Source organism: Plectropomus leopardus, chromosome 2 (genome assembly GCF_008729295.1).
Source record: "Plectropomus leopardus isolate mb chromosome 2, YSFRI_Pleo_2.0, whole genome shotgun sequence".
Lineage (NCBI taxonomy): Eukaryota > Metazoa > Chordata > Actinopteri > Perciformes > Serranidae > Plectropomus > Plectropomus leopardus.
This window is the reverse complement of record NC_056464.1, coordinates 29,503,014-29,518,629: the sequence shown is the minus strand read 5'-3', so window position 1 is coordinate 29,518,629 and position 15,616 is coordinate 29,503,014. Positions and strand designations below refer to the sequence as shown.

Here is a 15,616-nt window from a genome sequence, read left to right as displayed (position 1 = left end):
TACTCATTACTATTTATTACACACAACGACAGTGCTCCCTCATTCTCCCACATTCTTACCTGCATCTTGTTTAATCTGTATATCTTTGATTTTTTTCTGGTATATCTTTGACTTTTGTACTTAAAACCTGTACATTTTTTCTTCTTCTTTGATACATGCCTATTTTTGCACTCTTGTATATTTTTATTTTGTATATATACCGATATTTTTATATATTTTTTTTCTGTACGGCTGCTGTGACAAGTTAATTTCTCACAAGTGGGATAAATAAACGTGTCCAAGTCTAAGTATATACAACGTGTGTGCATGTATGTTACACATCTATTTTTTAATATAATATCTGTATATGAACAATATGTTATGTTGTGATGTTTACTTCTGGTATTGAAAAGTAACCTCAAAATACGTGAAAACTGTCGGTTCCTCGTTAGCCGTGTTCATGTCGGCGGTGTGTTAGTGTCATGGCTTACATAATGTTTAATAAGCACAGCAGCAGCGGGCTCAGTGTGAACTGTTGTTGGATTCATGGAGGCCTGTGCAGCAGCTGATGAGCAGCCTCAGTGGTTCCTGCTCCTGCTGATCCGCGGCACATGCTCAGTTATGTACACCCAGACAACTTTGAAGGCTTAGCTGTGGCTGCTGAGGTCATTGCACTGGGAAAAAAAATAGACTGACTCCCTCCACTACACCGCCTCCATTTTGAATAGCCATGTAATAGGGGATTCGCATAGTTTTTGTGTGTATCGCCCACTGCGCCGCGTAGTGTCAACAAGCCACATCCAAACATCCTTCGACATGGACGACCTGTTCAGTCCGCGGAGGTAACTTGATTAACTTACCGTTTGCGTTTATATTTCAGTTGTTATGCATTTAATACGTCTTTAAGTGTTTTGTGGCGCTACTTTGGGAGCCGTTTGTATGAAATAGTCGGAGTGTCAGTGGTCACGAAGTTCGTGTCTGGCTAACAAGCTAGCCAAATAACACCGTAATGTTACTGTCTCGTTAGCAGCTAGCAGCTCCTTGTTAAAAAATGGTTTTCTGCTCGCTTTAATGTCGCTAACAGTTATTTCTGCAGCTGTTATTTGAAGTAACGTCAGTAAAGCAGATTAATCTCATGCATCGTTTAATAATAAATCGGCTGTTATTCCCTCTGGGTTTGACGTGTGCTGACACGGGTCGTTGTCGCTACATGTATATATGTCAACGACATGTTGTGCATGCTAACGCTGATATTTATTTATTTTTTTATTGCATACTTTAGCTCGCAGTTTACCACGAGCCGGAGTCAGCCAGCTACTGTCAACCTGTTAGTATCTTCAAAGTAGCACACACTGTTCTCGTAATGGTGACCGTAAAAATTAGCAGCTCATGTTATGATTGATTGACAGTGTTTTGCAGTAGCTAGCGTCGGATTTCATTCATGTAATATAAGGAAACGTCGCAGGTCACAGCTGAGATTGGCTCGCAGTGATGGAGGGGCGGGATGTTATTCTGCTGCTGAAATCAGTGTGCAGGGGGAGGGAGGCTGCTCTGACAGCCAACTTATACACATATCGATCATCCGTCTGTCTGCATACTCTACAGCTTTAATTACCTACTTAATAACAGCTCATATACATCAGACTTACTTGGCTGTGTATATGAGATTCACTTTTACTTAACTCTCAACAATGTCAAAACTGTAGTGGCACATTATTATTGTTATTTAACATGATGATTTATTAACCTTTACATAGTGGTTTGTACATTGTAATGTAGGCATGCATTTTTATATTTTTACACACTTTACATACTCTGCATATTTTGCATGTTTTACTCTTTAAAATACTTTACATACTGGTGTGAATTGAAGCATCGATGCACAGATGTTTATTTTATATTTTTAATTGATTTAAGATATAATAATATAGATTTTTAAGATTTCTTTGCACAAAACAAGAGGAACACAATAAAAAAAAGAAGCCGAGTTTGTGCAGGTGAGATTAAGAAATCCCAAGGGGTTTATAAGGAATCTCACCTCAATAAGGATAATAAATACATATGTCGCATAATAGATTCATTTCAGTTCAATTCAATTTTATCTATAAAGCCCATTATTACAAATCACAATTTGCCTCAGAAGGCTTTATAGCATCAGACGTTCCTCTTTTCTTGGACCCTCACGGTGACCAAAAAAGTAAACAAACAAGCAAACAAAGTCAATAAGCAAAGTAAATCAAGAAAAAACAATTTAGAAATAAAATAATGAAGTGGGAGTGTGAGCGTGTTAGTGTATGGATCTGTATGACTGTGTGCGCACGAATGTGTGAAAGTGCGCATGTACTTATTTCTTGTTTTCTCACTTCTTATTTCTGCTACTTCTCTATAATTCCCTAAACTTTGTATTAGAGCAACTGTAACAAATCACAATTTGGTCCCAGGTATCAGAAAAGCATTTCTGATTCTGATGATAAACAAAGAATGCTTTATTTATTTATTTATTTTTATTTCAGGAGCCTGAACAGCACTCAGGGCGAGATAAGAGTGGGACCAAGTCATCAGGTACATCCTACTTCAACTGAAATGTTATTTATGTCATATTTTATGTCATTAATTATTAAAATAATGAATGCAAACTATTTTTTGTGGATGACGAAATATGCGTAAGAAGGCTATTGTTATAGCGTACCTGTCTCTGACTGGTTTGCCTTCAGAACAGACTATTAGGCTCATTATGAAACTGGTCAGACCTGTCTGTTCAGTGTGCTTTGTTATTTGCATGTCACACAGTTTGTGTGCTTATCTGGCGTGTTCAATTGGAGGATCTATTTGATCATCATATTTTGTGAAATAGATTCTTGCAGATACAAACATCAGTAAAATCTATTTGATTATAATGAAATCCTTAACCCATTAATTACTGTAATTACATATGCTACTAATACACATTTTTGCCTGTTCAATCACTTTTAAAATGCAAATGACTGTTTTCCAGTTTCTTATAATGGAGTCTTGAACATTTTGTGAACATTGTAATAAAAGAAGTTTGTGAATTGTGCCCCATAATTATCCCTTTTTACACAAACACTGGTATATTTAGACATTAAGTTGCTGTAACTTTGAGGTGGTCTAATATGTGTTTGCTGGTCTTGTCTTTGTTTTCACTGCAGGCCAAACTTCCAGAGTTGCAGCCGCGGCCTGGTATTGGTTTACAGACTCAGACAGAGAGTGAGGAGCTGATGTGGACGCCTGGGGTCAATGACTGTGACCTTCTCATGTACCTCAGAGCTGCCAGGTCAGTGCCTGCACTGTACTGATTACGATCTCTTGAGTTGTTTATAAAGTAGGACTGTACTGAATGTCTTTTTTCTTTTTTTTGTTATTTAAGGTTCTATTGTGGTTTTAAAATGAAGCTGTGATGACATCATCACCCTAAAAAAAATAAAAATTCTCAAACATAATCCTCAATTTGAATAAAGTGATTCATGCAACTAAAATAATCAATCATTTTTTATTGAAACAACACATTTTTAATGAATGAAATGTACTTAATGGGGCTGTAAGACTGCCCTGTTAATACAAGTATGTGGCTGCCTTTGTGTGCTGCAAGCAGGAGAGCTAACAGTTGTTTGACCACAATAAAAATGTTGTTTTTGAAAGGCTAAACCCCAACAAATATTGACTGGAGCAGAATATTTAGTTAGATAAAAACATGTTGTGAATTTTGTAAGTGTTTACATCTCTTTTTTTTCCATAAATCTTGACACTTGGATTTTACAAGGCTTTGGAGTTATGAAAAAATGTTTGGAGTTGGAAACAATCCTAAGCAGCCACCCCTGCAATCTAATTCTACAAATAGTAATAAAAGTAATACTAATAAAATAAGCATAGCTTAATCTTTATCAGGAACTGAACAGAAATATCAAGTTTAAATGAATGAGAGTACATGCAAAAAAAAGCTCCACTGCATGCGAATGTTGATTTAGGATTTGATTAGGAAGGGGGGGGATTTTTGGATAATTTTCCAATGAACTCTGATAATTAACTTGCAGCCATGTCCCTACTGAACAACCAGATGTTGTTTAAAATGCCCCTACTATTTAACTTATCAGTAATCAAATATTACCTCACTGTGTCAAACCAGTACCTATAGGAGATCAAGTGGGACATTACTGTACTGTCAAAAGGCAAAAATAATTAGAGAAACGTGGTTAACAACTGCTAGTTTTCTGCACCAGAGCCGCCACTAAGAAGCATTTCAGAATCACTCCATGGAATCAGACTGAAAATGAAACCATAAAAGTGTAAAAATATACCCGTAATATTTATTTCATCTGTGTAATTTCAAGGAGCATGGCGGCATTTGCTGGGATGTGTGATGGTGGATCCACGGAGGACGGATGTCTGGCGGCCTCCCGTGATGATACCACTCTCAACGCGCTCAACATGGTGAGGAGCACAACCTGAATTAGATTCATCAGTAGCAGGTAAATCAAAAGATTGCAGATTAACATCTTTGTCTTTCTCATTTGTAGCTACATGCAAGTCATTATGATGCAGCCAAAGCTCTCCAGCGTCTGGTGAAGAAGCCTCTACCGAAGCTTATTGAGAAATGCTGGTCGGAGGATGATGTGGTGAGACGCCTGTTTTCTGATCAGATATTGACTACCTTAACAGCAAATCAGTATTGTACTTTATTTTAAGAGTTATCTTCGACATTTGTTTAATAAATGGTGCCATAAGTGACAAGATCAGCATTATCTGTGCTTGAGCTTTTTTTTTCGCAACTGCATATTATTTAATTTTAACCATTGTCGTCCTCTCACCTGTTTCCCAACAGAAACGCTTCATCAAAGGCCTGAGACAGTACGGAAAGAATTTCTTCCGCATCCGGAAAGAATTTCTGCCCAGCAAAAAGACAGTAATTGAATACTATGTTTTTTGTGCACAGAACAATTTGCATTTCATGGTAGCTATATTTTTGATTAGAAACATATCTCAGATTGTTCCTGAAGTTGTGTGTTTTTCTCCTCAGGGAGAGCTGATCACTTTCTATTACCACTGGAAGAAAACTCCTGAGGCTGCAGGAACGAGAGCTTATCGACAGCAGCGCCGACAGCCGTCCTCTCGCAAAGCAAAAACTCGCTCTGCGGCAGTTCCTGTTACCCCATCGCGAAATTATTCAGGTGAGCACTCTTAAGAAATGTGTTGCAATTTTTGTTTCCAATCATGCAGATTAATTTTGTTCATAGTTGTGTGGTCACAAATTGGGGATTTGACCGTTTCGTTTGCAGTGGATGTGAGTTCTGCCAGTGAGGATGACCTTGATAGTGAAGACAGCGAACAGGAAGTCAAGAGCTGTGGCCACTGTGGTACAACAAGTGAGTACACGTCTTTATTAGACATCTGTCAGACTGGGCTCAGTGTACCTCTTTAAAAGCCTTTTTAACGTAAGAAAATGCTTTGACTGTGATGCAGAATAGTGCTTTGAGCAGTTTGTAAACTGAAGTGATTTTTCTTTCTTTAAACAGCTTCTAAGGATTGGCATCAGGGGCGAAGAGACAACCCACTGCTCTGCACGTCTTGTCGCACATATGAAAACAAACATGGATGTCTTCCGCCAGCTCCAAAATCTGCAGGCGCTCCATTCATGTTCAAACCTGTCAAAGAGGAAGAGGAGGTGAACAGCAAGCATGGCATGAGGACGCGGCGGAGCAGAGCACCTGTAAGCCCCCAGGCTGACGGATCAATCACACCGTCATCTTAATTACTTTTTATTAAGATTCAAAAGGATTGTGTTTGAAAATGCAGTTAAAATGTCATAAATGATATAACACAGATTAGACACCCTTATTGAATCTGTCAAAATGTTTTACTTTCACTCTTGAGTCTGGAGTCTGTCTTCTGCATTAGGGGAAATGTGTCTGTCTTGCACGTGTTGTTACAATAATACAATACAATAATTACAACCATACTAATTACTGATTTTTTTTCTTCTAAAGCAGCTTTCATCTTTAAGAAGTGGCCACAGGAGGCTGACGGGCTCGCCCACCAGCGAGGATCAGCAGTCCAGCAGCCAGCCCTCCCTGAGCGGAGCAACTTCTAATTCTTTGAGATCGTCTTCCACAGATAACAAGAATGAATCCAGCAAGAAGACGAACAAGGTAAACACAATCATACACATGTTGCACGTTGCTCCTGTATGACACTGTTACGCCCCAGAAGCAACATAAAACCCAGTTTTTAAAGGTAAATCAAAGTTCTTATTTTAATTAAGAAAATAAGGAGTACTGTGTACAATAAAAGGGTGAGGCTTAACTAGAACAGAAGAGCTTGCGGGTGCTGTAAAAAATCAAATAAATGATTATAACAAAAAGAGGGCTCTTAAAAACAGAGCTATTAAATGTATCTCATAAAGAGAAATGTAGAAATGAAAACCTGTTTCCAAAGTGCTGGACAAAAAAATATACAAACCCCTGAACCTTGTGAATTTAACAAAGGAACCAACTCGAAATCTGTAATTTAAAACTAATATCAGTCCAACAAAATTTAACTAGTGCCTCATACAACACTGTAAATCAATTTCAAAGTACTTCAAAGTGGCGATTTGCACAAATCAAGCCGCCCAGAAGTTTCTGGCTGGTCAGGCGTTTATTTTGTCCGTGAGCCTCCATTGCACCAAGCCAACTGGCAAAGCAAAGATTGAACACGGTGCTCCAATCACAGTCTCACTCTCACACTTACACACCTTTAATGGAGGAATCAATCGAGTGCAGGTGCTGACACATCCTAATTTGCATAAAACATCTTCACAAGACAAGGTTATGGAGGAGGAGCGGGGTTGGCTGTGGCCATAACAGACATGATCTGATTAAACCCAGCTTCATATTATTTGATTTTGAAATTATTAGCACACAAGATGTGATAAAAACAAGTAGGTAATAACAAACCTTGGAAAAAATTGTGCTGGAGAGGTTAAGAAAGGGGCTTATAGTAAAAAACTCCCCTCTAGAATTTACAATCTATGGAAATACTGACAGTTATTCTCTCCCTAACATGACAACAAAACAAACAAGTAGTTATAATAATCATAAATGGAGCAGACACATACACATCAACACAGCCAATACATTAACTACAACACAGGAGTTTTTTCATGTTAGACTTGAGCGATGAGGCGTTCTTCAAAGAATGCTGTTGAGCTGATAAAAGTTTATTCAGTCACAACCAGCATGTATGTGAAATTGTACGTTACACATTATATTTAGGTGAGTTAAACAATGTGATACATGTAATACTGCTGCAGCCTTAGATGCTTGTTGACTGTCACTCGTTGTGGTTTTGTGTCAGTCGTTAACACCACTGTGTAAACGTCATGGTGTGTCCACAGAAGATAAAAGAGGAAGTGATGTCACCAAAGACAACAAAGCGTGTACGGGAGATTCCCGCTCAGGAGCCCGACGAACCTGAAAAAGTTACACCGAAAAGGCCGAAGACACGGGTGAGAGGGAACACTTGAGCTCTTTTTTCGCCTGCAGGAGTTTACCCAGGGACTAGGAACGCGGTGCATTTCGACCACAGGGACCAGAGTCTAAAGTTCTGAAGACATTATTTTACCCCCAAAAAGTCCCTGATCTGTGGGTTTTATGAGGGGTGGGGTTTGCAGGGATAACTGCTGCTTATTACGCAATCACACACAGCACTGCTGGTTCAACCCGTGTATCGCCACATTTATGAAACTACTCATTTTATATCAATTTAGTACCATTTAAGGATGCAGAGAGAGCACTGCACTTTGCTGATTACTTGACAAGTAGAGTTAGGCTTTGCTATCAGCTTACAAAATTGTTCTCGAAGAGAGAAAGAGAGAGAGACAGTGTTGCAGTGCTGTGAGAAAGCCAGTGAATAAGAGAAATGAAATGTTATTTTGTGATTGTTTCACAGTGGAGACAGACACTCTTGGTTTCATTTTTTCCCTCTGCATTTCATTCATTACATCCAACATTCTGTGCAGCAGTAAACATCATAGCGAGAAAAGACCTGTAGTGTATATTTTTCAAAAGTGTATTTTAGCTGAATCAGGGGCAAACTGTACTGCAGGCTGCAGGGTGTGTTCACTCCTGTGACTACCAGCAGCACTCGTTCCAGCATGTTGCTCTTTCATACGTCAGTGGACTAAAACAGAGATTTTATTTGCTGCTTGATGCAAAAGGAAAACTTGCAACGTTTTTATTTTCTATGACTGATACCAGTCAAGTCTTCTCCTTTATGACAAGTTATGTGATGTAGTGCGACGGCGTTACTTATGGAAAGTGAGACTGAGAGTATGTGTGTAGAAAATTAATGTAACCTGATCGGCAAGCGCTGTGGACACAGTAAAATGCACGGTTTTCTGAAATGAAAAAAATTTTTGCGGGTCCTCGGAAAAGTTTTGAAAATTTGTCCATGAAAATGTGTGGGAACCCTGACTCTTTAGACCTTGGTGGAAATGCAGTTAACAACAGGATGAAGAAACCTTTTAGTTCCTTAAAAAGTTGTCCCTGGGACCAAACGTCCCAAGAACTTTGCGTTAAAAACATGGCTATATCCCAATTTAACATGAAACTTCCCCAAAGGTGCTCATTTGAGACATTTTCTGCAGCAGTGACGGTAAATGTCTTATTTTCTGTAATAAGCCCATGAGTCCAAAAATGTCAGAGAATACTCTGCAGTGAGTTTCAAAATGTGAGTAATTAATTCCTTGTTGGGAACTCATCCTACATAATGCTATCTGAGCACAGAAAGGTTTATAATAATAATAATCTGTTGCAATATAATTCAATTGCTCCTCCAGGATCCACGGGGTTCGCGGTCGGAGGGAGAGGCCGAGGTAGAGGAGGAAAGCTCCTCAGAAAGCCGCAGCGCTCAGGACGACGGCAGCAGTGACACCAAAGACATCGATCAGGACAACCGGAGCTCCTCTCCCAGTATTCCTAGCCCGCAACAAGGCAACGAGAGCGACTCTGACTCATCTGCCCAGCCAAACGGCGTCCCATCAGAGCCAGTTGCTCCTGCTGCTGTGCTGGCTGACACACCAGTCACACAGGCTCTCCCCTCTCAGGGTCCTACCATCACTCCTCAGCCAACGCAAAGCACTCCCCCTGCTGATTCTGCTCAGAGCCCCCCTCCTCCTTCTCCAGACCCCCCTCAGCCAGCCGCCGGGCAGTCAGCTGCCACAGAGGGTCCGAACATCCGACCACAGCCCGCCTCTCACTCTCTGTCTGGTCCACCTCCTCTTCCATCAGCACCGGGTCAGGACTCTCCTCTTTCTCCAGCGTTTCAGGTCCCGCCTGCTCTCAACTCTGCACAGCCTCTGCAACCTCGTGGCCCGTCACCTCAGGCCCCCCAGCGACCCCCGCCCTTCTTCAGGGAGTCTCAGCTCCCCCAGTCTCCCCAGTCTGGCCCACATATCAAGCCTCCTCCCACCACTCCCATTCCACCTTCACACAAACAGATGCCACACCATTCTGCTCCACCTTTCCCTCAGATGCCCTCCAATCTTCCCCCTCCCCCTGCTCTAAAGCCGCTCAACGCTCTGCCAAACCAGCATCCCCCTGGTGCCCCCCCTCCCCCTCTTCAGCTCATGCCGCAGCCTTTGCCAATGCAGTCCATTCCCACCCAACTTTTTTCTGTGTTTAAAAAAAAACTGCATATGCAGGCTAATTTTGGTCACCCACCTCCTGCTGCAGCTTCACACTCTCTCACCTCCGCACCAGCTTCTGCCATTGGCCCTGTCCCGAGCCTCCAGCCGTCATTCCCGACTCTTCCTCTGAGACCCTCGCCGAGCTCCACAGCAGGAGGATCACAAGTTCAGATAAAAGAAGAGCCAGTGGATGAGATTGAAGAGCCTGAGAGCCCACCGTCTCCGCCTAGGAGCCCCTCGCCAGAACCCACCATCATCAACATGGCGAGCCATGCCAGCCAGTCTGCGAGGTATGTCTTTCTTTATCAGCAAATTCACCAAAAAAGGGGTTTCACTCATCTTGAAAAAATTGGAAGGCATGGAAAGCAACACAAGCGGTCAATCAAACTGAACTAAGGTTCGGTCCATTTCTGGTGTGAAAACATTCGTTGGATGGTTCAGACTTTTGGACCAGTTAAAGGATGTGTTTGCTCAGGCGTAGAATTATGTCAGCCGAATCAGATTTGGCAGTTAAATATGAATATTTGGGTTTTTCTGTGTTTAAAAAAAAACTGCATATGCAGGCTAATTTTGGTGGAAAATTGGTCCAACTAACAGGAATTGCGCAATGTTGCAATTTTGTGGGAAAGTTTTTTTTTATTCATATTAAAATCAAAAATGTGCATCTGTTATTTCTCCTAGGTTTATCAAACACTTGGATCGTGGTTACAACTCCTGTGCCAGAACAGACCTGTTCTTCACGCCGCTTTCGTCCTCCAAACTGGCCAAGAAAAGAGAGGAGGCCGTGGAGAAGTCCAGGAGAGAAGCTGAGCTCAGTGCTCGACAAGAGCGCGAAAGAGAGAAAGACAGAGAGAGAGAGAGAGAAAGGGAGGCCGACAGAAATGCGGTGAGTGAAACAGTCTGGTCATCAGTATTTTTTTCACTTTTCTGTCACAAAACATGTATGAATTTTCTCACACGCTGTCTTTGTTTACAGAGAGCCTCCAGCTCCTCCCACGACAGTCGTATGAGTGATGCACAGATGACGGTTCAGGTTCACGGACGTCCCTCTTTTGAGCAGCCGCCCACCACTGTGGCCGCTGTGCCCCCCTACATTGGTCCTGATACTCCTGCTCTCCGCACCCTGAGCGAATACGCCCGACCACATGTCATGTCCCCCACCAACCGCAACCATCCTTTCTACGTGTCACTGAGCCCGGGCGACCCCCTGCTGGCCTACCACATGCCTGGCCTGTATAGTGCTGAGCCCAGCCTCAGAGAGCGCGAGCTGAGGAACCTCCGCGAGAGGGAGCTCCGCGAGAGGATGAAGCCCGGCTTTGAGGTCAAGCCCCCAGACATGGAAACTCTACACCCCTCAGCCAACCCCATGGAGCATTTTGCCAGACACGGGGCCATCGGTCTTCCCCATATACCGGGGCCTCCGCACCACTTTGCACCTTTCCATCCCGGGCTGAACCACCTGGAGCGGGAGAGGATGGCGCTGGCAGGACCTCAGCTGCGCCCAGAGCTGAGCTACGCAGAGCGGCTCACTGCAGAGCGGCTCCACGCAGAGAGGATGGCGTCTGTGGCGACCGACCCTGCTGCCAGGCTGCAGATGCTCAATGTGACGCCGCATCATCACCAGCACTCACACATTCACTCCCACCTCCACCTGCACCAACAGGATCCCCTCGGCCAAGGTGAGGACGGACTTATTGACGTTACGGAGTCAGCAGTAATATATCTGGTGGTGTGAAGTTGACCTGCATTTACTATGTGACTTTATTCCTTCATCCAGGTTCAAGCCCTCATCCTCTTGTGGACCCCATGGCAACAGGACCACGTCTGGCTCGGTTCCCCTTTCCTGGCGGTCCGATCCCCAATGCTTTACTCAGCGATCTTCCTCATGATCATGAGATGCTGCGCCACCCACTGTTTGGTGAGTAAAGTCAGCTGGGGTTGGACCGGTGTGAGCATTTTTCAGACCAGTTTGATATTAAGCCAAACACCGGACCGGACCGCTTTACCAAACTTTACCAGTTGTCACACTTCATTCAGCAGTCAATCCTGAGTCAAACATAATAACATTGTGTCCCAACAGAAAGCGAGTATCTAAGCAATGCAATGCAGATTGAGTTGGATTTAGCTCTGTGACGTCGGCTACTTTTAAAATTGCCAGAGCGTTACATAATGACGAACTCTGGTTCAGACAATTTGCATTTCTTAAGCCAGTTTAAGATAGTGCACCAGAACGGACTGGCAAAACTGTAAACTGGCTCAACTTTAATCTCAACTCATTACGCCCACAACTTGACTCTTTTAAGAGTCCAGCCCGTTTAATTTGTCTTTTTTTGTGTTTGTTTCTCATAGGAGCTGCATATCCACGAGAGCTGCAGGGCCCGATTCCTCAGATGTCCGCTGCTCACCAGCTCCAGGCCATGCACGCTCAGTCTGCAGAGCTGCAGAGGATGGCGATGGAGCAGCAGTGGCTGCATGGGCATCACCTGCATGGAGGCCCTCTGCCGAGTCAGGAGGATTATTACAGGTGAGGTTTGTGAATGTCTGATCTAGGTAGCAGGCTGAAACAATAAATCGAAGAAAACACCAGAGAGAAAAGAAAATCTCAAAAACTTTATTGCAATGTTTCATCACCTCACATGCAGGTGTTTAATTCAGAGTACATTTTTATACTTTTTTAATACTTTTTTATAAACGTTAGATGAATAAAAACAGAAAATAAAACTGAGAGACACAAAACTCAACTAAACCAAAAAGAAAAAGGGGGGAGGTATGCAGTAGGAGAGGGGGGTTTGGGATGGGGGGAGTATCTGTTTATTGCAAATCTTCTTGAGTCTCTCTTCGGGGTGAATCTTATTCCAAATTTAATGCGATCTCTGATTGTAAAGGTTTTTCCATGGACGAAATGTGTTCTCTTGTTAGTAGTCATGAAGTTAGTTTTGGTGGGTTTGGCTGTTTCCATGTTGCGCCAATATTCTGCCCAGTATTCTGTTTTAAAGATACGATTGTGGAACGGCGGGACAGAGTTGTCTCAGCTTTTAGCCAGCAGTGGAGGTAGTAATGAGGACGTCAGTGTAAAAGGTACAGCTGCCAGAATGGGACAGGTGTGATACTTTTACAGAGTTAAGCGTGCAGCACACCGCCGGATTTAAAAAGCAGCTGGTAGCAGTCAGTGGCTAACTCAAACATGAAAAGCAATGAAGACGTCTGAAAATTAGGGAGACAGTGTGTAATCCTTAACCAGAAGGCGAGATCAGCCGCCATATAACAGAGACAGATAATGATTTTAATTGCCATGTTTAATTGGCGTTCAGACATAATACAAAACTAATGTAGCGAGTTGTGTAAAAAAACTTCTTTCTACACGGAGTAATTAATCAAAATGATTCATTACTCTTTTTGAAAGTAACAAGTAATGTGTGTAATTCCCATTTGAGTAACGAGTCCAACACTGGTTACACGTTTCGCCTCTTTTGCTTCCGGGTTTTAGGCATGCTGTTTAAAATCACAGCCTGGTGCAGCATGATGCCGCCGTTGTTTAGATCTGTGTAAAAATGCGTTCACACACAATATATAAAAGAAGGACATTAGCCAATTTTATTTTTCCTGGTGGCTCAGTGGATAGAGCAGGCGCCCCATGTATAGAGGCTGTGTCCTCGCTGCAGCAGCCACAGGTTCGATTCCAGCCTCGGCCCTTTGCTGCATGTCACCCCACCTCTCTCTCCCCCCCTCACACTTGTGCTGTCCTATTAATTAAAGGCAAAAACGCCCAAAAAATATCTTTAAAAAAAAAAAAAAGTAGAAAATATGAATAAAGAAATATCTATCAGTGATATAACCGTAGCTATGAGACTTCATAACACATAAAGTCCTTCAGTATTTTTTCAGTCACTTTTTTCAGCCATTGAGCCAAAACCATCACCATCATGCCACATTACTCAGTTAAAATGTGTTTCACAGCCAAGTGCTCAAAGTGTTTCCTTTGTTTCTTTCTGAAGCCGTCTGAAGAAAGAAGGTGACAAGCCATCTTGAGTGCCAGGTGGTGCATGCCCTGAAACCCGACACTCGTACCCAAATAGAATACTGTGTACTTTTAAGACTGTAAGAGAATATGTGTGTCGATTTTTTGGGGTTTTGTTTTAATATATTTTAGAAAAATCTTTGTGGATCTTTATGTGCATTCCTTGTTCAGCACTTACTGGGACTGTCAAAGTCCGTCTGAGTTTTTCATATCACTTAAGACTTTATACTAGTTTTATTATCAAAATAACGATCCAGTCTCACCCGTTTGCTTGAGATTTAAAGTGACAGATTTTCTCTAACATAATGTAGGATTGTTTCATGAATTTGCTAAAACACAGCTCTTTTAAAGGATATGAAAACAGACTGACTTTGGTGTTGAGTTTAAATATCTATGATTTCTAAATCGTTTCCTTGTACAGAATGACATTTAAATCAGTGTTTGAATGATTGTAACGACCTAGCATGACTCAGCCTTCATTTTTCACCAAACTAGAGTAGCAAGTTGCATTGTGGTGTTTAGACTTTGAAATATTAATAACAGTAATAAGCATAGTAGAGGTTGGTTTTACTCTTAAATCTGCTAAATATTTGTCTAAATCCTAAAGTTTTATATATCAAGATATCTTTTCACAGTATAACCGAAGCTTTTATTCGCTCATTTTTTGAGACTGTAAATATTACATGTTCACAATATTCTATAAGAATGAGTACTATTGATATAGCAGTAGAAGTGAACACTTGACCCTTGATTCAGCACGATAGCAGTAAATCATAAGCTAAAACAGTATATAGTATTATAAGGCGAAATAATTATTAATTGGACCATGATCTGTCACTGCGGACAGAACGCTTTACTAGAATGATGTATTAACATTGTTTTGAGGAGATTGACTAAATTGGAGAGAAATTAAATCTTGAACATTTTAATTGAATATTTGAAAGAACTGCCTCTAAATTCAATATTTATGTGACATAACATGAAAGTGTATCCATTGCATATTTATTTCAATAAATATTTCTGCAATGACACCTTATTCTCTTTGCAGTGGGAGTTCCTCTTTAGCAACAGACTGCGGTTTATACAGTTTTTTTGGTACGCAGACATAAACATAACACCCAGGCCACACTGCCTTAGTGAGGATCATGTAACCTCTTGTATTTATTTTTTTTGGTTTTTTTTCGGTGTCTATTTTAACAGGTTTGAGCGGTGCAGCTGCGTATTTGCGCATCATACCACCTGTCTCTACAGATTCAATGTCTATATCTGTCACAGGCATAAACAATATAAACATCTCGACGTTTCTAGTTTCCGTTTAAAATAAAAGTCCTTTTGATAGAAATCCTTCAATTTTTTACCTTTTTAAGACTTTTTTTCCTGAAATATTTGAACGACCATTTTGTTGGCAATACATTGTTTTTCATGTCTTCATAAATGAGTGGAGGATCAGCTTTTACTTGTTGAAATACAGTTTTTACAGCAGTTGGCAGCTCTGCAGAAGTGCAGTCTGTGTGAACACTGCGTGGAACCGCAGCAGTTCAGTGAGTTAGCCGCCTCGCACTGCTGTGTCCCGGGCGTTGTGTTGTCTAGAGTTGCAAGTAATGATTAAATAGTTGTAAACTATTAAATTAATTGTCAACTGTTTTTATAATCAATTAATTGGGCTTGAGTAATTTTTTAAAAAAAGTCAAAATTTGCCGATTCCAGCTTCTTAAATGTAAATATTTCCTTGTTTCTCTACTTCTCCATGAGAGTAAACCAAATATCTTTTGGATTGTGGACAAAACAAGACATTTTAGGACTTTATTTTGGACTTTGGGAAACACTGATTGACATTTTTCACCATTTTTTAAACATTTTTTAGACCAAACAACTACTGGATTTATCAAGACAACAGTCAACATTGAAAATAATCGTTAGATGCAGCCCTAATGTTG

General features: G+C 41.4%; 1 protein-coding gene across 2 annotated transcripts; it reads left to right on the top strand.

Annotated features, from left to right (window-relative positions):
* Nucleotides 1-615: 615 nt before the first annotated feature.
* Nucleotides 616-14,714, top strand: rereb (arginine-glutamic acid dipeptide (RE) repeats b). Of its 2 annotated transcripts, none has more exons than XM_042507867.1 (17): nucleotides 616-821; nucleotides 2,493-2,541; nucleotides 3,150-3,274; nucleotides 4,329-4,428; nucleotides 4,515-4,613; nucleotides 4,820-4,900; nucleotides 5,015-5,165; nucleotides 5,274-5,360; nucleotides 5,511-5,704; nucleotides 5,985-6,143; nucleotides 7,370-7,480; nucleotides 8,813-9,951; nucleotides 10,343-10,547; nucleotides 10,638-11,340; nucleotides 11,439-11,579; nucleotides 12,011-12,185; nucleotides 13,657-14,714. In XM_042507867.1, exons 1-17 carry the CDS (start codon nucleotides 796-798, stop codon nucleotides 13,688-13,690), a joined length of 3,579 nt encoding a protein of 1,192 aa, XP_042363801.1. In that variant the 5' UTR covers nucleotides 616-795; the 3' UTR covers nucleotides 13,691-14,714. The 2 variants fall into 2 exon arrangements, with proteins under 2 accessions (XP_042363801.1, XP_042363793.1); XM_042507859.1 differs by having other exon boundaries at nucleotides 617-821; nucleotides 5,982-6,143.
* Nucleotides 14,715-15,616: the final 902 nt, after the last annotated feature.